The following is a 26,308-nucleotide window of genomic DNA, read 5'->3' as shown; positions in this document are numbered from 1 at the left end:
CGTGTAAGATCGCGCCCTGTCAACGCCAACCAGGGCCTGCCCGCAGCAGGGCTGTTACCCCCCGCCGTGGCCAGGGCCAGCGCTGTCGCCTCGGGTCCCACACGGTCACCCCGATGTCCCACATCACGGTCACAGCAGGGCCCCACACAGGCCACCCGAGGTTGTCACCACGGGGCCACGCAGCGTCACCCCAGGGAAGCCCCGTTCTCACCCTGGGGTCCCACACGGTCACTCCCCACGTCCCTCATGGCCCCCACAGGACCCCACACCGTCACCCTACGGTCACCACAAAGCCCCGCACCATCTCCACAGGGCCCCGCTCAGTCCCTGCGGGGGTCCCACAGCGAGGCTGCCCGGCACGGAGCCCGCTGGAGCGGCCAGGGGAAGGGCCGGGCCGCCCCTCCCGCCCCTTCTCCTCCCGCGGCGGGGCTGAGGCGGCGGCCGGGCCCTCAGCGGCTCCGGCGGGGCGGGAGGCCGAGGGGCAGCGTCCAGGCCGAGCGCGGGGAAAGCGCCACCAGCCGCCTCGTTAGCGCAGTAGGTAGCGCGTCAGTCTCATAATCTGAAGGTCGTGAGTTCGATCCTCACACGGGGCAAAGGCCGGCGTTTCTTTTTCTTCCTGCGGCGGGACGAGCCTCCCCCGCTTTTAGCTGGGAGGGAGCCACCCAAACCTGCCCTCTAACCCCCCGGCGCTGTCGTTGCTGTCGTGATTTATGAAGCCCGAGTTCCAGGGCAAGGACCTGTGCCTGCTGGTTGTGGGCTCACAGAAATAATTTCTGCAACGCCTGTTGTTAAAAAATGCACTTTTGGCAGCGGGTTGCCTGCATCCGTGCTGTCTGCAAGCCCATTTCAGAATTTGGGAGCGAGGAAGCGGGTCCCGCTCCTGCGGTGGGCTGTGGGGCGCAGGCAGGGTGAGGGGTCCCGCAGCCCCTGGCAGCGGGCAGGGACGAGGAAGGGCTCTGGGTGCACACACGGGCAGGGGCTCCTGCCTGCTGCAAACGCTCCCGCTTACACCTATTTACAACTGCAACATTTTTACCAACCGTGAGCACGTACGCACATGGCCCAAGTTGCTAGCCAAAAACTTTGTGGGTTTATTTTCTCCCTTTAAATATAATCACATGTAAACTCCAAGACAGTCATCAGAAAAAGGCAATTTTCTCATCTACTCCTCCTGCTTCCCAAAGATGATATTTACTTGTTGCATTTTCATCCCTTTTTGAAAAAAATAAACAACCCAACAACACCTCTTCCCCGCACTCTGCTGCAGTCTGTGATGAGATTTCTGTGGATCCTGGTCGCTATGAATGTGACTGGTTCTGGTTCCAGACGCAGAGGACGCTAACGTGAGGGTAACGAAGCACCTCTGTGCATTTAAGCCTTCATGTAATTTGAGGACAAAGAGTTGCTGTTTAGCGGTACCGTCTGGGTCTGCCCTCCTCTGCGCGGTGCTTCAGCACCCGCAGGGCACCACGAGCGGTCCCGCTCTGATGCTGCTGCCCCAAAGAGCGCCAGCAACACCCCATGGGAAGCAGAACAAATTAAGTAAGTTCCAGGTCCTCATATTTTCACACAGCCAAGTCTACTCCTATATCAGCATCATGTGTAGCAATTATGAATCATTCACTTTATTTAACTTTGCCTCGTTCTTTTTTACTGTAACACCACATAATGTTCTACTCTTGGGTCAAAAATATTAGCCATTGACAATCAGCGTAGCAGCATGGAAAACAGCATATTTATTTAGATGCTCTCTCCCTTTCTTTCTCATGAAAGGCACCTGCTAGTATGTGTAACAACCATATGTATCTCCAGCAACGGAGGCTCCACAGCCTCTCTGGGCCTTGTTTTCAGTGTTCAGCTCTCAACAGAAAGGTTTTTTATCTCTAATTGCAAATTTCCCTGCTGCAACTTGTAGAATCCACGTACAAATCACTGACAAAACAACATTTTAACAGTGGTTTGTTTCTTCAGGTCATGGCATCCCCCAGAACAAATAAAGTATACAAATACTGCAGGTGTAATAATTTAATGGTAAAAAGTGAGTTTATTTTAGAAGTACAGGATTATAGTTACTAAGAAAATAATGAGGTTACAAACAACATACATTTTTCTAGCTAGCATTTTATTTTTATATAAAAATATTTCCAAAGGCCTTTATAATAAACAATCTATGATCAGTCCTTAATCACACTATACATATTTAGCATTTCACTGATTAATAATTTGAAAGTACAGCTGAGGTCCAGAGCAAACTGTCTCAAGGTGTCCACTTTGTAGCTGGGAAACGAGTTGGAGGATGTCTAGTTCGAGTTCGAGCCCGTGACGTAAGCTTTTGTCTGAGCCGTCTGACTTCTGCCATCAGTTCCCGCTCTTGGCATGCCAGTTCTTCTCGTCTTCTGCCTAAAGACACTTAAGTGGAAAAAACTTGGACTTAATATTACAACTAATGGTTTTCCATAAATACTATGAATGCTTATTGGAAAACAGGTATCTCTGGCATAGAAATGCTATGTTTTATCAGTACCACTGTATGCAAGACAGCCCTAAGACCTGTAAAAGCAAGTTTTTTGAAAGTGGTGCCTATGTTTTGTTACAAAAAGGTCAGATGCTGATGGGTCGCTATGGCAGGTCCACAGATACGTGTTTCCCATTGTGTGCAGAGTTTTGTACATAAGATGCATGTGATTTTAAAAAGCACTTTCACTGGCCATAACGGCTAGGACAGCACAGAGGAAATGATTACAGATTAATTCCTGACTATAACTTTCAGTAAGATTTTGATGAAACATCTTCTCAACACCCCCAAATCATACATAACTATGAAGACAGAAAAAGCATAGGTAAAATAATCAGGTCAGAATGGGATTAAAACTAGGCTGAGGTTTAATAGGACCACTCTCATAATGCAACACACTTCAGGCACTTCCTACCTGTGCTGCCCCTTGTAGCAAAGACATTTTTGTCAGGTTTGAGATAGATAGAATACAACAATAAATTGGTTTACTATCCACTAAACACCTACACAACTAATGACGACTCAATTGCACAATGAGGTGTTCCAGTAATGCTTCTGAAATTAAATGTGAAAGAAAGGAGGGTCCTAACTTAGAAACTTACTGTGTGATGATGACTCTGAGGCAGACAAATCATTCAGACAGACGTTTCCAGACCTTGGCACCTGCTGGAGTTCTACCCCTCTCTCTGTACGTCTGGCCTTTAAATCACGCAGTCTCTCTGTGGGAAATGGAGAGAAGGATTCTTTGTAAACTAAAAATGTTTAAATTTTTAGTGAATTTTTCTAGCTTGAGGTGAAACAGTTTTTCTCCAGGAAACAAAACTGGAACAATCACTCACTCCAGCTAATGGCAAGTAAAATTTGCTCAGAATTAGAAGTCAATGTTTCTACTCTATGGGTCAAAGCTACGCATCATCGCTGCATTTCATTTTAAGAAATTACAGCTCCACACGTGCTGCTTCTTTCCATATAATTAATCTTCTGACAAATGGGCCACTAAGATCATGTGGAAGTATGGCTACTCGTACTTGCAGATTTAGTAGGAGACACCCATTTTAATAATTTGCAGTTGCAAATTAATCCATATTAAAAACATTAGGTAAGTAAGGGCAAAGTCTAAAAAAGTTCACCTAAAGCAATACTAATCACTTAATCTTACTACTAATCACTAATCTTGTGTGAGCCTTGCGGAGATGGGGGAATAGGAGAAATATCTGCAAAAACACATAAATGCAGCATTTGAGAAGGATGTACTGGCCAAATCTGGAAGTGCATAAATGTATTTTTCCTGTGAACAAACACTTGGCAAAGTCACTGGTTGGTATAATACTGTATGTCATCTCAGGACAACATTATTTGACAGAGCATTTCTAAGGGATGTGATTTTACGATTGGCTTAAGCTCAGCTAAACCTGTGCTCCTACTAAAAATGCCATTTATATTGCTGCATCTGATAGATCTCAAACTGAGATTCCTTTCCATGTCTGGCCTGATATATTGGTTTCATGAAAGAATATTGCCAAAAAGTACTCATGTAAAGGAGTTAAGCTTAAGTGTATCTCTAATATTGGACACTTAGTTTGTACTCAGTTGCTGAATACTTCATGCCAACATCTACACAGGAGAACTGCATTATCTATATGCTCACCAAAATAGCCATCTTCGCTTTGCAGCTTTTCAGCCAATTCTAATGCATCATTCATTTTGTCTTCTAAAAACCACTTCCTGTATTCATCTGCAGCAGCAGCCGCCTTCTGCTCTTCCTCCAGTTGAGCTTTTTTCTGTGTAACTTCTTCCCACTGTGCAACAGAGATATTAAAAGTGTCTTCAACAGATGTGTTGCAAGGAAAAAGCAACAAGTAAAACTACCTGGATTATTACAGATTTCACTTCACCTTTAAATCAAAATATAGGTTATTAAGTTGAGTGAATGTTTCTTTTTGAAAAATTTCTCATTCAAACACCTGGAGAAAGGTAAAAGTCTTGGGTCAGAGAAAAAAAAAGAGAGGAACTTACAGAATTAGGAATATGCTTTCCTAAGCCTAAAATATCCTCACCAATTTGCTCTAGTGCTTCCAGAAACTTCTAGTCAAAACAGGAAAGGAGATTCCTAACAAAATATTTCTTCAATACCTTTCAGTTTTATGCTCTACCAAGTTATGGGCAAAAGACAGTTACATTTGTGCCAGTCCCACTTAGAAAAAGAAATAATGCAAATACCTTTTTTTCTTCCGCTTCCCTCATGGCCTTCAGCAGTTCAGCTTCTTCCACCCTGTTGTCATGCAGGAGCTTGGCTATCTCTTCATAACGCTTCTCACGGTCCTGATCATCACGCCTTAGTTTATGCAACACGTGCAACCTCCAGTCAGTGTCAATGCATTTCTGCTCTGCTTTGGCTAAGTTTTCTTCAGCCACCTAATAAAACATCTTTCTTACCAGCAATCCATTTAGTCTATTTCAAGTACACAGCCTTACATACAGATAAGGTAAGATGAACTGAAGTGTCCTCCAGTGTCACTGTTAGATGTCCCTGCCGGGAGACTGTACCTGCAGTGCCACTCCTCCATTAATTACAGCAGGCTGTCTCATCTATCAGGGCTTTCTTCTGCTTCTTCTTCATCCTTCTTATTCTTTCCCTTACTGAGGGTCTTTGTTTTGGTTTGTGGTGTTTTTGTTTTTTTTTTTAAATCTTTTGGAATGAGGCATCAACTCTCTCCATGATTTTGGGGATTTTGCTTTCCTAGCATGGATTTAATATGATTTACAGGTGCAATTAACATAAGACTGATACCTGGATGCCAATGCTTCCACCCACACCCATCTGCTTCCAAAAATCAAAGGCTGTTTACAAAAATTTAGACCCATATGTTTATTTCTAGACAAAATATAAATGCAGATGCCAAGCATATGGGCAGTGGGTTAGCTGCAACTATTTTTCCAACTGTGCAGTTACAAGTTCTGAGCTTGAAAATCTGAACAATTCCTAATGTCAAGCTACACACATTCATTACTGTGATCTAGAAGACAGCTTCTACAGCTGAATTTCCTGCCAAGTACTACCAACTGAAAGTTCCTTTGAGGCTTACTTTTGTTTTATTATGGTTACAAATAAAACATGTTCCTTAACAGGAGGATGACTTATTTTGAAAAGCACTTTTGAGTCTTACATGCCTTCTGAGTTCTGAGAAGTAAAGAAAAGGTAATATCCATGACAGGCCCAGAGAATTTCAGTATTATATAGCTGTTTGGACACTTCAATCAGATTTTTGAAAACCTCAAAACTTTAAACATACCGTCATAATCTATTAATATAGGTATCTAGAAATTAGATTACTTTAGAAAATATTTTCACATTAACTTGAGCTAGTTAATTGCAATTAAAATACTATTAACTAGTACTACTTGTACTACTTAGCATACTAACTCCCCAAAATATGTGTTAAGATCCAATCATCTTACTATCTGAGCTTTCTGGTTTTCTTCTCTATCTATTTCCATCAATCTCTGAACAAGATGATCTTCCAGATCCACCTTTCTTCGACAGGCATCCACCTCTTCTTTCATTTCCTGTGTAACTGCCTCTTGATCTTTGATGAGGTGCTGCCAAACACACAAACATAACTTATTTTTGCTAAACTACTAGCCCACATCTGTAATTCCATCTCTTTAACATTTATTAAAATTTCATTAAACTAGTATTTGAATATATATACACATCTCATCCCACTACATATCATAACTGTTGAAGAAAGTGATAGTCCCTGCTGTTTTATCCACTTGGAATTACACTAAGCCTGAGTCATCACAGTGGTCTCGCAGGTTGATACTGATGTAATTCCGTTCCCTGGATTATAGTGGACCGTAAAAGCAGAATTCCAACTTAAATGAATTAGATTCATCATGACAATATTCTGCACTTTTATGGCACATTTTAGCCAAAACCTCAAAATGTTTCACAAATATAAATCATGTCATGGTACAGGGACTTATAATAAACACATATGCAGCTTGAATGCAGAGATGATTTGCCAAAGTAGTACGAATCAGCAGTAGACCTGGAAATAGAATTTTAACTCTCACCACCTTTTCTTCACATTCATCAGGGCACATCTACACAGTTTTCTGGAGAAGAGATAACTGCTTCCCAGGCTTGCGGGAATCTATTGAGCTGTGTCAGCAGGGTACTGAAGCAAAGTTAACATACACAGCCTTCTAAGCTTAAATATAGCCCCTCACTGACGGCGGTGAAACAGTCAGTTCAGGGCATGGCAGGGAAAGCCTGTCTACACAGACTCTTGTGGGGAGACATATATCCTCAGTTAGTTAAATAATTGCTACCTTTCTAGCCTAAAGAGGATGATCACTGTAGAATTAGTTCCCTTAAACAGTTGACTTTACTTGTACTGGAACACAAATGAGCTTAGCCTGGTTCGTGTTATGTAGCCACAATACAGCTGGCTGTGTATTTAATAAATAAATGCTAAAAGAAATTTAGCCCAGTTATGCTCAGCATGGGTTATTAAAAGTCTATGGCCAAAAGCTTTAAAAAGCCAAATACAAGCCAACACATGCTTCAAAATAAGGATTAGTTATCTGGATGTCCACTTCTGCTTGGATTCCATCGGATCTGCACATATGCAAGATGGGCACACGTAGCTGTGATTTCTACACACTTACTATTTCTAACTAAAACGGACATTACTAAAGCCTTCCATTGGAAGCCTTGCTTTTCAGTCATTTATAATAATTAACTGATATTTAACTTTAAACAGTATTATTGATTAAAACCCTTTATTACTGAATAGTGATCTTTCTGAATTATAAGTCAGCCATTTGAGAAAGGAACTGTACATTCCCCACAAACCATCCATTCCTTTTTGCTTAATGATGTTGTTGGCAATTAGACATTTTTCATCAACTACATCAATCTGCTATACTGTTCTCTCCAGAAAATGTAGATATATCTGGATATCACAGATGAAAAGGTGGGAGTTTCTGGGATGAGGAACATATTGTTAAAGACTTATTTCTTATTTACATGTTCCTCACTTCTTTCAACCAGATGAGCACACAGCTAAACCCTGCAGCAAACAAATGATACGTCTGCACAGGAGAAGAATAAAATGGAGAGGATATGAGTATTTTCTCCCAGAAAAACAAATAACAGTGAGTTCTACTAATGCTTTTATCAATAGAGGGTTTATTCTAAAACAGGTATCAGAGAGAAAAAGGGAATAAAAAGGTCTCCTTTTTCCTCACAAAGTCTGGTTGAATGAACACAACCGAATCTGAGAACTGCAAAGGAAGAACCATTAAATATAAACATCTGTATAGTTCCCTAATAATTACCTGTTCAAAAAGCTGTCTTTGTGATTCAAGTTCCATCCGTCGTACTTCTACATCTTGAACGGTAGCAGCTGTTTCCTGCTCTCTCATGGATACCTTGAGGAGAAGAGAAACACATGAAAATACAGTAAAGAAGAAACTCTTCTCCCTTGAAAAACCAGTACCAAGAAGAATGTCCAAAACCCCAAGCCACACCCTACTTCTAAGTTCTAGTTAACTTTCTGTCATACCATGAATAACGGAAAATATTGTCTATCAAAATTACAGGGCAAGGTGGAGATGAGGCACAGGAATAGTTTTGCATCCAGACAAGCATATTAGGGAAATGTCAGGCTTGTTCTAGTGCTAATAACCTGACAGATGCAGCTCCAAATCGAATAAGGAGTCTCTGAACCTGGAATGCTGCAGAGGACAGTACACAGATAGGGAAGTGGCCACTTTGCACCTGGCAGAACCTGTGCTGAGCTGCAGCTAATGAATCTTACAGTGCCCTGACTGTGGAAACGAACACACAGATGTGCTGTGCTCTGTAAGATATGGTGCTGAGACACGAGGAATGGCCCTGCAAAGACTCAATTCATGCCCATGAGGTTCAAAAGCTTCCATTCTCAGCATCTGAATGCCATGGTGCTCGAGCTAGTGACACGGGAGCAGAGCCAGGCCTGGCCAGAGGCTGCTGCGGAGCCTCTCAGTCAATGGCAGAGTTAATTTGCAATCTGGACATACAGCCCACAGACAGCTGAGAATTCACTAGCCCTTTAAGGAGCTCATTACATTTTTCAACACTGCCAATATACAGATGAATCTGGCTTTTCTCAGGAATTTTGCCAGTTAAAGCAAGCCAGTGGAACATAGTGAGTGCCAAATAAAACTGTTAAATTATGCATTTACCACTTAAAGCAGTCCACCTTGTGCTAAATACACCTCTGGGCTCACAAATCACAGTATATCAACTGAAATTTTAGTTATGCATTTTTGCCTTGTTTATTTTCACTAATAAACCTTCAAGAAAAGAATTGTTTGAGCAATACTCAGCCTTTCTCGCAATTTCATCATCAAGACGTTTCAGTTCCATTTGACGCTGATCTTGCTGGTATTTCAGAAAACGCCTTCTCGAAGCATCTAGAAATTGTAGTTCCTTTACTTTCAGTTCTCTTTTCACAGCAGCTAGTCTTCAAAGCCAAAACAAACAGAAACAAGGGAACTTGTATATATAAGGGCAGGACCAAAGAGCACAAACTTGCACTGCAGTTATCCCTTAGTTACTGTGAGCTAATCTCTAACTTATAAAGCTTAGGACAGTTGCTTTCATTCTTGTAAATTGTCCAGTTTTGATTTACAAGACAAAATTAAATTCATAGACACACAGACATCCTCTAATGCCAATGTGTCTGATGGAGCTTTGAAGTCCTGTGCTCTGTTTCTGTTCAATTTTAATAAGCACTAGTTTACTATTGCAATGATCCAGAACTGGAAACTATTCCTTAGAATAATTGCCAGTGTCCCAGTACCTCTTTCTGCACAAAATTAGCCTTAAGTTTATTTGGAAAATATCAAACTCTTTCAAGGAACAAAACCACAAACTCAAGAATTAGTTTGCAAAGAAAGGCTCACTGCCCTCTTTTGAAACAAAAACTTACCCTGTAGGTTACAGAGGTTTAAGGGAAGTGCCTGTAGACATGGTGCTTAGGGATATGGTTTAGTGGTGGACTTAGTAGTGTTAGGTTAACAGTTGGACTCGATGACCTTAAGGGTCTTCTCCAACCTAAATGATTCTACGATTACTTGTTGTTGATCTAAAAAACTATGGAGATGTTGAAATTCTCTTAAACCTTCACAACTGCAAAATGTACAAACTAACAGTTCAGCTTCAGTGCTATCACAACTCTTTGCTCAGCAACTGATACATAAAGCAGTCTTTTATCTAAATCCACTAGAAATACAAGAATGTGTACAGTCACTGATACTATAAATGACTCTCATATCTGCAGCGTGAGTCTGCCCACAGTGCAAATCTGAAGTCTCAGTGTGCAAACACACAGCGCTTGACTGCTTAAGAGCATTCACAATCCAAAGAGACCAGACAAAAGGCTGGGAGCTGAGACAAAAATATGAAGTGACTTGGCCTCTAATCTGCTGTATTCCCTCAGGCAAGGCAGTAATACAACCCAGATCACTTCATTCCCACACCAAAATCTGACCCACCAGACCACACTGTTTTCCCACATTACAGTTTATACAAATTAGTGGTTATTTCTCCTTTACTCACGGTTAAAACTGTAATAACAGGGTACAGTAGCCAGGCCCCTAATGCTTCTTATATTATAATACCTCTGCCTCTGTTCCACCAGCTTCTCTTCTTCTTCCAATAGCATTTTTCGCTTCTGTTCTTCAGCTTCTCGAAGTAATTCCTGCTTTCGATACCAGGCTTCATCTTTTGCTTTCCATTCCTGTGCTTTAGCTTCTAATTCATGTGCTAATTGTCTAAATGGAGGGAGATCACATGTTAATAATTCAAGCCAGGTATCAAGAATTTAACTTGATTACTTAAAAACTGATGACTGTAATAGCAAAGACCTGCTGAAATGCAATGTCATGAAAGAATATGGCATCCCCTTTATGTACTGATAAAGCGCATGAGGAAGAGTTACAATACTGACTGTTACAGGCAACAGGGCATTTCAGATGAGCGCAGATATTTTCTTCCTCACATTCTTGACAAAAACTAGTTTCTAAAGGTGCTTTGGCATCATGGTACCCACTCATTTCAATAGCAAGCTGAGAACTCCTGGCTCTTCACAAAGTTGGACCCTACAAGGTCAAAGGAGGTTTAGGCTCTGACTTACAAGCTTTCAAGTTTGAAGACTTGTGGCCCAATATTTTCTGTGAAGTAACAAACATTTTTTGTTTAAGATAAGACTACTGATTTAACTTAAAAACGTGTCAAACCAAATAACTCTTAACCTTTAGCAGCTATTTAAAGTAATCTTCCTGAATTTTCTTAATTGTCTCTCTTCCCAAGCATACACATTACAACAGAAAAAGGCAAATGTGTCCACCTGTCGCTCCCAGTCTGATACTGTCTTCAACTTTCCCATTAATACCTTTCTCGTAAGTATTCAATTTCATCCTGTCTGATCCTCTCCCATTCCTGAGTTTGATAATCCACAATGAACTTGGGATATTTATTAAATACAGGGTACTGTCCTTTTGTAAGTGGTATGAAGTCATCAAGCATATGTTGTGGATGGATATCTGGTGGCGTAGCCTCCATAAGATGATAAGCTTCCTTAATCACAACGTTAATGTCCAGGTTGTTACGATGATGAAAGAAATACTGTAAGAGACATGCTTCCATTAATGTCCAGGTTGTTATGATGATGAAAGAAATACTGTAAGAGACATGCTTCCATTTACATTCTACAAAAGATTAAGCAACTTTTTAATATACCTATTTGGGAATAATTAGGCAAATTAGCAAGATCTATATACCAAAAGTTGATTTAAAAATGGATTCTTAAGCTAGCCCTACTAATTAGTAAAATATCACTGGCTCAAATGACTTGACCCAAACCTCTTCAAGTTGTAAAAGTATGTTCTGGTTCTTTTCCTTCTCTTCAAATGGCAGTTGCATAAGCGATCTGGAAAGCTAGGTGTGAATTAGAGTGTCCACCTGCCCGCACAGACACTCCTATCACTGGATAAACCTCCCTCAACTTCTGGTGTTCAAACATGAAGCTTGGAAGTTCCTCTTCTTGAAGGACTATTCTTCCTGTCAAAGATCTTATTCACCAAGAAAATCTTTAAATTGGTAATTATTAAACATAGCAATAATGTTTGTTTGGTGTCTGTCAAACTGACTGCTCACAAGCACATTTTCAAGGTGGAAGCCTTTGTTTGTCTACAGAGATGTTTTCAGATGAAAAAACCTCTTCCCATGGAAGGCTAAGCATAAGGAAAGGAAACATTTTCATTTAGCTTCAGAGAATGTCCAATACTGCCTAATTTTGCAAATCTGAAAGCAAAATAATGAAGCAACATGACAGAATGACTGTGTCTGGTCTCCACAGGCAGAAGTCTGTATTAGATCCCCAAAAAAGAGGCAGAATTGCTTTGTGGTTGATGAACTATTGACATCTACAAAATGGCTTTTAGTGGCATTAGAAAGCTTATGAAAGCTTTTAAACATCTCGTTGCATGAAACTGCAGGAAATTGCTGAATATTTTGCTCATTTATTGTATATTTATCAGGTACTAGATGATGTTGTTCAGAAACATGTAATAATATATTAATGTGGAAATGAAACATCTCCTTCTAACCTCTGTAACAACAGATACAAAGTTTTATAGGTCTCTGTAGGTACACTTTCATGTGACTGACTTAAATATGAAGATGTTTACCTCAAAATCAGCTGTTTGATTACAGTGAAGCAGGGGAGCTCTGGAACATATAATATAGGCAACAACAAGCATTAGAAAGTACGAAGGATGGTTGGAGAAGATATTGTCAAAGACTTTCAGCCATTCTTCTCTTGTTAGAACCTCAGAGAACAGTGTTTCTAGAAGAGGCCATGCATAAACCTACATTATTTGGGAAAATTGATAAAATAAACCATTAGTACAATTTTACCATTCCTTTTAAAGAAATAATACGAAATTTTCTTGCCTTATATGAAGAATCTATTGACTTGTGAAAGAAACAGGAACTAAACCAGAATATTTGAAGGTAAGTTTTATCACCCACTATAAACATTCAAAATTAATATGGGGTGATTATAAATAAATTTATTTCACTGGATGTCTGAATCTTCTGTTTAGATTTGTGAAGCTAAAATCATCCCTAATGATAAATAGGGATTACAAAATTAATTCATCACACCTATGTCCACTTTAAAAAAAAAGTATATTTATAATTTGATGAGTAGATTTTCAAGCAATGCGGACTTGAAAGCAAAGGACTTCTAAGAACTACAGTAGCACATATGTGAGATTTATGATCACGGAAAAGAAAAAGCTGCAGGAAAGCAATGATACATTCTTTATACTCCCATATCATTCACTGTTATTTAATGAAAACTCCCTCAAAAAAGAATTATGTAAAAATAAAAGACTAGTGCACTATCATTCACTGCAGTGACATTTTATATATAAAAGTCGGCTAGAATATTACCTGTGCAGTCACACTGTATGTTATTAAATGCTGAAGTAGTTCTTTGTCATGATGTGCCAAAACATTTTCCAGCATACTAAGGACGTTAACTGGAGGATTGGGAAAATACTCAAACCAGTGCTGACAAAAATTAACTGAAAGAGAAAAAAAAAAGCCCAACAAAATCCAGTGTAATCCAGAGTGACAGACTCTTGACAGCCTTAAGGTTTGGTTATAAAGGCTATGAATTTAAGAGGTAGTTTTACGCAGTAAAACCTATTTAAGGTATTACCACCTCTCCTCTTTCCTAGCATTTATCCCTGAACCATTCCCACAGTACCCTGCTCTCCAGCTGCACTGACATGAGTGTTTGTGTCAGTACACTGTGAACCAGACTGGGGAACTAATCTGGCTCAAAAATAAAATGAAGAAAAGTCCATGTGCTGTGGGACTACGTGATTGGAGGCAGATGGGAATATTGAAACCAGTATTTGTGTCATGAAACTACAGCCTGTATCAAGTAATTTTTAACATACTAATTTCTGTAAACTTGGATACTTATTCACTAACAGCATGTGTTTGCAAAGTGGGCATGTATGCTTGGCAGCACATATCTTCTGTAGACTTAGCAGTAGCTGCAACAACTAATTTAAGTGTAAAGCACTTTAATTTAGAATGTTTCTTCAGAAGACGGCCATAGCCAGCTTTCAGCCAAATGTCTAATTTTGAGTTACCACATGCTTAGGACAACTAAACACAGTAAAACCTTAAGAAATCATTACCGTTTGACTGGGAGTAAGTGAGGGGGTAGGCAGGTGTGACTACTTTTCCCATGTCTCGGAGATTTCAGTTATTATGATATAATTACCCCAGATACATTTGGTTTTGCTGATTAGACTTTACAAATATTGTTAAACTGCTAACTTTGTGCTAGAAACACTGCAAAAGGAAGTCTAGTATCTTGTTTTATTTACAAGCAGGTTTTTGTTTTAAGCATACAGTTGCTACATATTAATTTCTGGCAACACCTTCACAAGAGAGCCTGGTGACCTCTTAGGAAATACCTCATTCATTTCATCAGGAAAAGCTCTTTTGCATGGGAAAGCTTAAACATGTTGCAGCATATCTGAGCTTTTAAAATCATTGCTTACCTACTACTGTAGCAACAACTTCAAAGCAGATCAGCTGGTTGTTCTGGAATAATTTTACAAATGGGAATGCTAGCAAAGGAATATAAGGCGTCTCAGCAAAGATAGCAGACCAGTGAGCTAGAGCTGATAAGGTCCTATATGCAAAGGCAAACAAAGGTGTAGCAAACATTGATCCAAAACCAAACAAAAATATAATATGCATTTTAGAACCACAACATAGAAAGACTGTAAACTTCAAAACAGATGCAGGATTATATGAGTTGCATGAGGGCACTACTACTTCATTTTAGAATTTTCCTTACAGCTGATTCCAGTTATTGGACACATTTCAGATCACTATATGAAAATAAAAAACTATAATATTTAAATAAATATAAATATATATTTTACCTCTGTAAAACTCTCAGCAGTTTCATACTTTTGATGGGATATTCATTTTGAATATTCACAAACGCACTGTGGGTACCCTTATCTATTAAGCTACTGAATGCTAAGTGGTTTTCAGGAAGTTGTAATAAGGAACGCCAAACAAACATCCTGCAATTAAAATGCAGACTTAGTCAAGCAACTTCTCTTTCATAGGCCAGTAAACACAAAGCAATTTTATTTTGTGCAAGCATGAACATGCACACAAACATACCTGTACTTTGCTGGATATTCTCCAAATCCTTTCAGTAAGGCCCGCAGACGTTTCTTGTTTAATCCACCTGGCAATTCGTTCTACAAAATAGGGGATCAACAATAAATGTAAGCATTTCTCTTTCATAATCTCTTTCCTTGCACTCTAATTGATGATAGCAGCAAATACTGAAGTTCCTAACATAATTAAAAAAAAAAAAGTGTACTGCTACCTGTTACATAATCCTAGGTATTTTAACAGCAAAAAAGATAATTCAAAAGATCATTCATCTACTGAACTGAAAGAACAGCTGTCACTGATTTCAGTCAGAAGCAAATCAGACCCTCACTGACTAAACTACATATAATGAAATGATGGATATAGCCAAACCATAAAGAACATTGACATAAGGAATAGATCGTATTGTGATGAATGTTACAGAAGGATATATATATACAGATACAGATATATGTGTGTGTATATATACATGAGAATATATATACATATGAGATGCAAGATAAAGACAGAGAGAGAAGATGGCACAGTGATGACAGAAGGGAAATAAATGTAACAGTAATGCATCTTCTAAATAATTAATAAAAAATGAAATGGCTTCTAGGCAGACATTTTAGAGGTGCCAGTTTGCTAGCAGGGAAGCAGATCAGATCTAGCAATATCCAAATGTGTCACAAGTTGCTTGAACAACTTCAGAGGTACCCCAAGCTGACTGGAGGCAGCTCTGGCTGTGTCACATAATACAGGAGTACAGGCTAAACAGAGAGAGGAAATGGTACTAAAAGTCCCTTAATCCCTTCTCTGGCTCAAACATCCAAGTGAATAAGTGCCTGAACTTATTCTTTAAAGTAAGTGGCTAAATATTTTTTTTGCAATAAAATTTAAATGCTGCAGACTGGACACAAAATATCTGCAGCTTCTTCCCACCTCTTTATTTTCAAGTGATGTGTTCACTTGCAGTTTTAGCAATCTGGTTTGAATTTTGCTTCCTTTGGATTTCCAAGGCCACTCTGACCTTCCTGAAGTCACTCTCGTTGTCAGTTTATTTGCCTCGGACGTGTACTTGGACGAATCTTCCACTGATTTGAACATGGGTGGTGGAGGCTAATATTAAGTGAAAATACCTCCGTTAAAATCTTGTAAGGCAGGTTAAATAACACTACAATTTGATGTTTACTCTTATTTTATATGCTATATTTTTGAGCTTGATGGCCATAGCAAGAAGAATAGATGCACATTTATACCATAAATAAATATATATGGACCTTATAGTCCTGAATAAGTATGCCCATGAATAAAACTGCTGTAATAAAACAGAAAGATTGTCAGAAGGTTTATGTAGCTTCCAAACCAACTCAAACATCATGTTATTTCCTCACTTGGGAAACACTAAAATGTAACTGGGATAGTATAAATGTGTATCATGTACTGTTCAGGTTATTTACTTTAGTGTGTTTCTCAATGTCACTAAAATACTTTGCATTTCTATAGCACCAGTTAAAAAGAATACAAAAGACCTTCACGAACTTTAATTAGTCTTCAGTGTCAGTGAGGTATTAATTCAATGTTGGAGATTGGGAAAGCAAGTAACAAAGTGGATATCCCAGTTCATGTCAAACCGGCAGCAAAAGTGCAAATGGAATGCATGTGTGACATCTTTACACATCCTTCCTCAACTCCAACTCCATCATTATCCGAAGCTGGTTACTGTTTACTTCAAAGACATGGTGATTAAAGATATATGGAATTCTGGATTTAGAAACCTGACTCCCATTAATAAATTACTTTAATAAAATAAGAACTGGTATTTAGAATGTTTGTTGTTTAGGAAGGATTAGAAGTATCATTGTGCTATAATGATGGATGCTGGTATCCAATAACAGAGTCAGAAGAACAAAATCACAGCAACAAAAACACCATTCATGCCCGCAGTTTAAAAGAATATCAGTTGCAAAACATTTCCTATAGGAAATGGAACAGAAGCAGCACAGTTATGCTGTTTCCATCTCCCCCAGAATGTCATTACAAAGAGAAATTGGTCCATACAAATTGCTGTAGAAAGAAATACCATCTCCCCCTCCTCCCAACACCAGACACACAGTGATATATATACTTTAAAAACATCAAGCTGGAGTAACTATGAAGGGAACTCTACAAATCACTTTTTCTTTATTTGTAGTGTTAAATATGGCACTCCAATACGTCTGCAAACTACTGATGATACAAAAGTTATGTAGACAAGTATCAACTTGAATGGGATTTACTGCTGTTTTAAGAAATGTGAAACACTCTACCTTATTTCCTTCTTGAGTCAACGCTTGGACACTGTATAAATTAAGGCTACCATTTTCCATTACTGATGCAATATACCGTCCATTGGGGCTAATCGCTGCTGTACTAATTCCCTCTTCATAACTCCCAATGTCAAAAAGAAGTTTGCATGTTTCTATACTGATAAATCTCATAATATTATCTTGACTTAACACGCCAAGGACCTGTAAGTTAAAAGGATTCATCAATTAATATTGCCAATGTAAAACAAAGAGGAATACCCAATTCAGCAATGACATTCCATTAAGCTAAAAAAGCAACTGAGCAAACATTTAGCAGAGTAACTTTCCTTTTGTATGGTATGGGCCCATATCCTTAGTGTCCCCCAAAAGCCCTCAAAGTATACGTGTTGAATCAACTAACCAAATACTCCAGTCTCAAGCTTTGTAAAAAAACTGACCTGATTGGAGCCCCCATCAAAACTGTCAGGGAGGAATTCCAGATGACGGACAGCTCGTACTTTTGCAGGCATCTGGATTATTCTTATCAACTGCTTTGATTCTAAACACCATAAGTGAAGATGATTTGATTTTCCACCAGCTACAAAAATCCGGCCATCTCTGGATCACAGATGAGGAAAAGTTTCCATCAGAATACTATAATTTAAGTTATTATTAGCTAAAAAGAAAGAGATCATACATTTCCTCCTATGCCTTCAAATCACTTTTGAATCTGCCATTATTCCTGTCATACTCTCCTGAAAGAATAAAATAGCTCCTAATCAATAAAATTTGCTTTTGTAAAGGATAGTTTAAACCTTATTTTAGTGGTCATTAAAAATCAACTTGCTTTATTTCAACTGCTCTAAGACTGTAATAAAAACCCCTACTGATCCTTGCCAAAAGTATCAGTCACAGCAGAGTTCAAAAGCTTATCATAGTATAAAGCTCAATAGTTCCGTAAAACATTACAAACAAGGAAAGAAAACCTGTTTTAAAACTACAATTTTTGTAGTCTGCCTTTAGAATGTTCAAAATAGCAATTTACCTGGTAACTGCAAAGACCTTATAAAGCAATACAGAACCTTCTACAGGAGTTGGCAACTGGTATTTACAGCAAAGAGTATCAAATTCCCATGCAAAAACAGAATTGTCTTTGAAACAGCTCAGGATGGTGTTACTCAATGGAAGAAAAAAAACCTGGAAGAACATGGAAAAGAAAAAAAATGTAATGTGTTGTCAAGGAAGTACCATTTAAATTGGACCAAAGTGTATGGCAAAAAAAAAATACAGCAAGAAACCATGACAGTATGGCTATTACTATAACTGCATAATGGAGCTGCAGTGCAAGGCTTAGATCCCACAGGCAGATCCCACAGGCAGCAGGTCCCCTTCCCCTGTTACAGCCTAGGCAGGCCCGCTCTCCCTTGCACTGGTTCCGAACTTCTTATACCCTTTGCTAAGGCAGTTTAACTCACTGAAATGACACAAATCTTTATCTGTGTAATTTTTCTGACTGTTAAACTGCCTTGTGGAGGTTTCTGATGAGTGCCAGAGAGGACACAATATAAACAGTGGGAACATGAACACAGGAGCAGGAAGGGATGGGAGACATGAGCCAGAACTGCTCACTGAGCAACTGCTTGTTGCATCTTCGACAAACTAGCTTCAGCATTCAAATAGTACCATGAGTCTGCAAATGCACTCTATGAAGCCTTCATCTTTAGACTTAAACTCCTTAGTTTTACGTACAACTATTAAAAGTAAAAAATATCGTAGAAAGTTTAGCAATGTATTCTCCAAATACAAAATGCAGATTTTACTGTGAGGATGAATGAAGATAAACCCAAAAAGCTTGTAAATATATTTTTAAATTATTTTGAACATGTTTATTATTTATGTGTAATCTCAAAAAGAAAAAAATCGGATTATTTACATTTTTGGATGTCATCAGATATTTTCTTGATTAATGATAAATTTTTGGTTTACATCAGAGGTTCTATTTTGGTAGCAGCACATGCAGCTTCAGCAAATTCCCTGTACCTATAATTTTGAAGGTTAAATTGAAAATGTCTCCTGGTATCTGAACATTGAGGGACTACTTGAAGTACTCACTGGCTGAGATTAAGTCAGTGCTATGAAGTTCAGAGTTTTGGTCTGAATGGTCTCTTGGGGCCTTGAAAATCTGTAAATCTGGATACATGGGATGGATTCATCTTGCTGAATGTTAGTGACTGAAAGTTGGCTGTTCAGGCCAAATTAGTCACTTGACAGTGAGCAAAAGTTACCTGTGGGGAAGGAGTCATCTCACCTACAAGAGTCATTTATCTTCAGACAGACTGAGCTGCCTCTCCTCCTTCAGGGACCCTGAGGAAGTCTAGACAATGAACTGAGAACAAATGCCTATCATGCAGATGGATGAACTTTAAATTTTGGTAAACTGGAGTACTGAACAGTTCCTCATTTTCTGCTTTGCCCTAGAAAAATATTACAAGATTGTCACAAGCAGCTGTTGAATAAGCAGTGATGCTTTGGAAACGGTCATTATAGAGGTCTTCTCTTAGCTCTTCCTCATTTTCTTTTCCACCCGCTATTCATACAGTGTGCAGCTCAGTCTCTGTCTTTTTAAATTAGCTTTGCCACATACCAATTTAACAGAAGGTGTATGTTGGAGTGCAACTGGGCTTAAGTAAAGAAGCACCGAAAAGTACACCGCAGAGATTGGTGTGGCACTACTACGATGGCTCAGACAGTAAGCAAGAATCCACCTTTGGACAGTGAGCGTCAGGGCTGTGGTCTAATAATAAACCTGATCTTTAATAAAGCACTTATCTGTATGTCTTAAATCGTGGCATGGGAGTAAGTGTCATTATCTCTATTCTAAAGACAGGAAAATTAAATCCAGATAAATTGGGTTATTTGCATAATGTCCTGTCAGAAATGGTAGAGCCAAACCAAAAGTGGGCTCTTGATTCCCAAACAGTGATTTATTCATTCAACCATAGTCACTACTGTTTGGATTTAAACATTGTTTCCATACTGTACCATCCTGATCCTATCAAATTCTGAGGCATTTATCAATAAGAAGCCCCTACACATAACCTACACAAAGAAAGATAATGAGCAGTAGAAAAATCTTGCCGACTAAAGAAATGCAGCCATCTTTGGAGGGAAGACATGATAATTATTTTAGCAACACGCACTACACAACAGTTTTAATAAAACAAACAAACAAACAAAAACTTATGTATGATCTTCCACAGTAATTGCTAGGTGACTATTTCAAGCTGACAAAATTTCTGCCTGACCTAGAACACGGTGAAGACGCTCAAATGAATAGCCTTGTTCTCTGCAAAACCAGCATGGCTTTTTAGTGACCAGCCTGACGAGAACTTTGGTCTGAAGTGGTATTTGTAAGACTATTCATTGCAGGTCAGCATGTGTGTAAGCAATGCTCAGGCACTGCGTCAGTACCTTCTGTAGTACTTATGCCAAAGTTTGACATTGGGTGGCGCAGGCAGACCTGTTTAAAGCAGCGTAACGCTAAGGAAGACCTATTTAAACCACTCCCTGACACAAACACGTCATCCTTCTCATCCTCTATGTTGTTCCAGTACAAGTGTCCGTGCAGCAAACCAAAGCAAAGAAACCACTAGGCTGAAAAGCAGCAACTCCTTTTTGCTGTGTTGCTTTTCAGCTTTGTTCCCACATTCAGTGCTTAGTGTGCATAGAAAGAAGAGCAGCTTTGGAATAAGCAGCTGAATGGGGTAGGTGGTGGTGACTGTTTCAAGTTACCATCATGACACCAAACCTGTTTTTTTTAACAACACCCTTAAATCCCAGTGTCATTCAGGTTGGAATCAATCTCTAGAGGCCCTCTAAGCCCACCCCCAGGTCAAAGCAGGGTCAGTCTAGAAGACAGCTCCAACTTCCAGGTTAAATTGGGTTAGTCAAGGTCACATCCAACCAAGTTTTCAGTATCTCTGGAGGTTCCTTAAAAGTTCCCAGCAGATCTCTGCAACTATTGAGTCATGATTCCAGTGGTCTGCGTGATGTGATAGGATGACTGTTAAGGAGATACACCCAAAGAACATAGAAAAGATTTGGCTGTATTTTAAAAAATATTTTCAGGTACTGTGATTTTAACATGCAGTGTTACTCCTACTGAGGTATGCTTGTTCACCCTTTAGCAATTGCTCTTTACTCACCTTCTGTATACCCACAGACTGACGAACATTCAGCTTTCTTTTTCTTTGAAAGGTGTCCAAGTCCCACAGTTGTGCTGTATCAGTGGATGTAGTGATGGCATACCTGCCTGAACCATGGACAGAGATGGAAGACACCGAAGAATCATGTCCCCTCATCCAACTAACTAGCTCCTTGGTTTCTGCAGGAGTTGATGAAAAAAATGAAAAGGATATGAAAGTCATTCAAAGTGAAACAACTACTGCTTTACTCTTTATTGCTGACACTATGCTGTGAAGGAGACTTTTAAGCATACCCAGCGCTTAAAAGTATATGACCCATTTAAGTATATGACCATTCACCATCACAGCCCCAAAAACAGGAAACAAAGGTATCAGTCTTCATATAGCTATTATACCTTAGAGAAACATAACCACCTCCTCATCTCCAAGTAACAGATTTCTTAAGTTATTCTCAGTTCTACACAGAAAGCCAACTTGCACAGACTTGTTTAACTTAGCCTAAGAATCAATCTTAAAAAGTCATGAACACTGTGATCAGGTAAGTTCAGCAGGCCTCATAGGTAGATTATCCGATGTGAACACCGCAGTAATCTCTGCAAGTTGAGACTGAATGTTCTAGTTAGAATTCTCCACTTGTTTTTACTTGTGGACAATGTGTATGAATGATTATGCAGCTATTTACAGGTGCAAGGAAGAAAGGTTTAATGACAACAGGCTATGACTATAGAAAGGCAAAGTCAGAAAGCAACACCTCATTAATTCTTTTAGAGTCCAAAACATTTTTACGCTGTGTATTGCATACTAAGGAAATGGTTCCCTGACTACATTGTCTCCCACTTGTGACTGCATGACCACTAATCTTCCCTCAGCAACCAAACTGTGTTTGTGGCTATTACGCTATTTACATTGGGTAGTTTGCCTGACAGACCATGGGGCGGTTCCAGCTGACCTACTGCTGTGGCATCAGATGGGAAATGGCTATAAAGCAGCTTATAAAGCCTAACAGTCAAACTTTCTGCTGTGCTTACAGACAATTGAGTGCTTAAAGCTATTGTCACCTGGGAGGATGACATGGGATTACAGCGTATGGCTTCTAAAGAAGGGGATGGAGCCCGCCAACTAAGTATTATCTAATACACCTCTAAGGATAGTTCATCCAATACTAACTTATGTGAATAACACTTCTATTTTTAAACATTCTTCAGTGTGACTTGGTATCTGGAAACAGCACCATATAAACATGCAGGACTCTGGAAAAATTAAGAAGATTTCTCTAAGTGCATTCAAAATCTAAGTTTGGTCTTACTGTGGTTGAAAGGAGGAGAAAAAGAATGGAGGATTCCAGACCTTAACTCTGACTCTTCCTCTGTTTCGGGAAACCGTGTTACATTAAGATCTTCACTCATAATATCAGACTCAAACTCTCAAACTGCAGATGAGTGATTCCTACAGCTTTTTAAAAACATTTAAATCCAGATGATATGAGACACTACAACTGCAGTTTTTGATAGGTTAAGATTAATTTATGAAGAATGAATTGTCAATGCCTTTCACCATTAAACTTCTAATCAAGACAGACACACAGCTGGCCTGTGAAATTAATTTTAAATATCGCTTTTGAACAAGGATACAGATCTACTTGCATACTCAAAAGCATTAACAGTTCTTTTAGTTCTTTTTTCTTTTATCAAATATTTTACTGTAAATATAGTTAATAACTGGTTCAGTTGCAAACTAGCATACTGTCAAGTGATTTTGGTTTGATTTTGCATAGAGCACCTCATTCTAAGCAAACATATACAGAATTGCTTTTAAAAAAGGTAACATACAGAACTGTGATCCTTTGCTATACTCCAGTTAAACAGATGCCTGCGTGACTCAGTGGGAACAAGAAACTTTGACAGAGCAAAGGGTTCATTTACCCACAGGACTGTAACCCACATGGGTCCAAACTTTTCTTTTTTTGACAGATGGCATGAAATACTAGTAAGATTTCCATCAAAAAAACTTAGAAAAATTTGAGATCAAAACTAAAATTATATAGGTTTTTATAGCAATTCAGATAGTAAGCCTTTAAATCTCTCCTTACCTATATCAAAGCACTTAATGGAATAATCTGCCAAAGCCACCAGGAATTCTGTCTTTCTGCGAAGATTAAATGCCAAAGCAGTGCAAGCCTGCATTGTTCGCTGAACAAGGTTGAACCTATTTAAAAATATACATTCTCATTGTGTTAGGAAACTTTGGTCTGTGTCAAGTGAAGTAATAACATACTCAGTCTCAATATATTTCACCGAGAGAAAAAATAAACTCTAAAGGGAGCAAATAAATCATATCTAATTATAATAAATCTAAAAATCAGTGCTAATATTTTAAAAATCAGTAATATAAAATTGAAAAGAGTGATTAATGTATTTCTGCAAATGACAATACTAAGTCTAATTTATTGTAATTCATGGCTCCTATTATTAATTGATTGGTAGTGTTCAAAGAACAACTTCTAGTGGTAGTATTTAAGTTCTATGAAATTGCTGTCTGTTCAGTTTGGAGTTACAAACTTCTGGTATTTTGGAGCAGCTAAACTAATAAAATAATTTTAGGGAGCCTACATGAGACACTGGCTTGTAGTTTCAGCTCTGAGCAAACTGCTATGTATTTCCACATTCATAGAAAGCTGAGGGTTAAAACCAGACCTGTGGCACGCTGTCCAGGCAAGTTCCATATTCCTGAATGTTACAGATGTCAAGACAATTAAAATGTCTTGACAGAAATACCTTACCTGTTTCCATTCAAGTCAAAAACATATATATTCCCTTGGTGGTCTCCAGCGAGTAGAGAATCTCCGGAACTGTCAAAAGCCACATTCAGAAAACGTATTGTCTTTGAATGGTATCCTTTGACACTATGAATTATGTTTACTATAACTCTGTGAAGAAAGCAAGCAAAACAACCATGCTTAGAATCATTTTATTAGCACGTATTTCTCCAAGACCTAGGATTAAAATATTCCTAGCTTATGGTTTTACAATTCTAATCATTCATAGTGGTCTATGAAAAATCTTCCATGAAAAACACGTATTTCTAATATAAAAAAATATACGAAAGAAAGGAAGTCATTCACTGTGTTGGAAGGTAATTAGGAGACATGTAAAGCAGATGGGGGAATTACCATTCATGATGCTTTTATGTGGCTCCTGGCTACCTGATTTTAATTTATGTTATTAATGAATAACACTAACATACATGCTGACATATCATCTACTAATGTATCTGAAAGCCCAATTCAGCACTCAGCAAGGAACCTGGCTCTTCAGTGTGAAGAAACATGCTAGAAAACTGAGAAGCTATGAATTATTGTAAGAAACCACTCCGATTAGATGTGGGGGGAAATCAGTTTTAATACCACTTCTTTCCAGAGTCTTCAAATGCATGAAGGAAGCCTTTTTTATCATTATTCATCTGAGAAATTATGGAACAAAAGTTGCTGGTTTTTTCACATTCTATCCTTGTACCATGCTGTCAGCATAAAACGGACCCAGTTGCAGCACTGAAGCCCATGTGCAGACTAAGCTGTAAGAGGAAGGTTTTTCCAGAAAGCAGGACATTAACATCTGGGACATCTGCTACTCCTGGAATTTTTGGCTAACAGTGGGCAAACCAATTGTGTTCTATCATCACTTGGATGTAAATTCAGAGTCAAACTAAATATCTAAAACTATACAGGATATTGGCAGGCTGATTAAAGTCTGCAGGGCACTTGCAGAAGTCTGTGACCATGGCTATATAAGATGCTGATAGGTATCTGAGACATCACTTTCTAAGAGAGCAGAATAGGAAACCGAGTACTTCCATGCAACTCTTGGTGTATGTTGCAACACCTGAGTGAATATCAGATGAAGAAGAAGGGCCATGCAGCCATGGTACAGACTAGAGACAAAACTAATAGTACCTCATTCTGTTAAGCCCATTCTTTTCTGCAATAAAAGGGAAGGGCCATAAAAATCAAATTAGAAAGATGTTAAGCTATTTTAAATTATAATTAAAATTTAGTGATGTCAGGGTCTTCAATGTCATCAACCCCCCCCAATGCAAAGTACGGCTTCTTATTCTAAAAACACCCTGAAATGTGAGCACTTCTCAGCGTAGTTACAGCATGTCCCAGAACTTCCCCAACAGGGCACTCTGCCTTTCAAAAGTTCCTTTGCCACTAAACTAACCCAGGAGAATAAAGTCAGGAGTTCCCAGAGCTGCACCTGGATCCCCCAGGTCAAACACCATACAGGTACCCCAAGGCAGGATTCATACTGCTGCTCTTCAGCTTGGGCCAGGCTGTATTTTCATAGTATTTCCCGTTTTAATTAAACTCCGGGGATTCACCCATGGTATTTTGTTCAGTACAATTAAAACCAAAAAGCTAAAGTGGGATAACTGCCCAGCCAAGCTGCGAGCCCCTCCGAGGACGGAGGTTTCCCAGCCTCCTCGGGGACCTGCTCCACCTTCAACGGGAACGTTCTTCCCCGTTATCCAACCGGGCATCCATCCCCGGGCTGCAGAAGCTCAGGTGGCCTCCGCCTGGCCCTGCCCCTCCCGCCCGCTCCCTCGGCCTCTCCTCCGCGCCGCAGCGCCGGGGACGGCCCCGGCTGCGAGCTGAGGCGGCAGCGCTACGCCGGGACCGGAATGGACCGGGATGGCCGTTACCCTCGCCGCGCCGCCGGGCAGGGCTTGCGGTGCCAGATGGGGCCCTGCTGGCGGCCGCCCAGGTCGGAGCTCTCCATCCTCGGACCGCCGCCGCTCCCGCGCTCGCCGCCTCCCCTCACAGCTCCTCCAACGGCGGCCGCGGCGGGGGACGCCGCACGCATGGTACAGCCCGCTTCCCGCTTCACCAATGGGGGACAGTAGGAAGGAGGCGGGCGTTCCCCCCCCAAGAGGTTGGCCAGCCGGGGAATGGAACCGCCCCGCCCGGCGGCCCCGGGGCCTGTCGGGAGTTGTAGTTTTCCTCGCGGGTGTCACGCGGGGGGCCGGGGCGGGAACGGGG

The 26,308-nt window shown here is 39.7% G+C and overlaps 1 protein-coding gene and 1 non-coding gene across 5 annotated transcripts; one reads left to right on the top strand and one right to left on the bottom strand.

Annotated features, from left to right (window-relative positions):
• The first annotated feature begins 520 nt into the window (after nt 1–520).
• Nucleotides 521–593, top strand: TRNAM-CAU (transfer RNA methionine (anticodon CAU)). The gene has a single exon. It is a non-coding gene; the product is annotated as a tRNA-Met (tRNA).
• A 1,431-nt stretch (nt 594–2,024) lies between these two features.
• Nucleotides 2,025–26,111, bottom strand: TBC1D31 (TBC1 domain family member 31). 4 transcript variants are annotated; one of them, XM_075023885.1, is made up of 22 exons: nt 25,972–26,110; nt 24,053–24,199; nt 23,363–23,478; nt 21,274–21,452; nt 18,114–18,265; nt 17,527–17,686; nt 17,090–17,290; nt 15,723–15,899; nt 14,802–14,881; nt 14,552–14,716; nt 14,162–14,295; nt 13,032–13,165; nt 12,263–12,442; nt 10,966–11,198; nt 10,193–10,345; nt 8,898–9,033; nt 7,865–7,957; nt 5,975–6,115; nt 4,736–4,930; nt 4,164–4,314; nt 3,118–3,234; nt 2,025–2,409 (listed from the first exon to the last, which is right to left on the bottom strand). In XM_075023885.1, exons 1-22 carry the CDS (start codon nt 26,046–26,048, stop codon nt 2,258–2,260), a joined length of 3,273 nt encoding a protein of 1,090 aa, XP_074879986.1. In that variant the 5' UTR covers nt 26,049–26,110; the 3' UTR covers nt 2,025–2,257. The 4 variants fall into 4 exon arrangements, with proteins under 4 accessions (XP_074879986.1, XP_074879985.1, XP_074879987.1 ...); XM_075023884.1 differs by having other exon boundaries at nt 14,552–14,698; XM_075023886.1 differs by lacking the exon at nt 5,975–6,115 and having other exon boundaries at nt 25,972–26,111.
• Between the last annotated feature and the right edge of the window lie 197 nt (nt 26,112–26,308).

The sequence above is a fragment of the Buteo buteo genome, chromosome 3 (assembly GCF_964188355.1).
Source record: "Buteo buteo chromosome 3, bButBut1.hap1.1, whole genome shotgun sequence".
In the NCBI taxonomy this organism is placed as follows: Eukaryota; Metazoa; Chordata; class Aves; order Accipitriformes; family Accipitridae; genus Buteo; species Buteo buteo.
The sequence above is the reverse complement of the archived record's forward strand: the minus strand, read 5'-3'. Positions and strand labels throughout refer to the sequence as shown.

Coding starts and splice junctions, on each gene's coding strand:
- TBC1D31 (XM_075023885.1), bottom strand. CDS start 26,048: ATGGAGAGCTCCGACCTGGGCGGCCGCCAGCAGGGCCCCATCTGGCAC. Junction 23,479..24,052: donor TTTGACTTGAATGGAAACAG/GTAAGGTATTTC, acceptor ATTTTTAAATAG/GTTCAACCTTGTTCAGCGAA. Junction 9,034..10,192: donor CTGGTGGAACAGAGGCAGAG/GTATTATAATAT, acceptor TTGGCTTTGAAG/ACTAGCTGCTGTGAAAAGAG.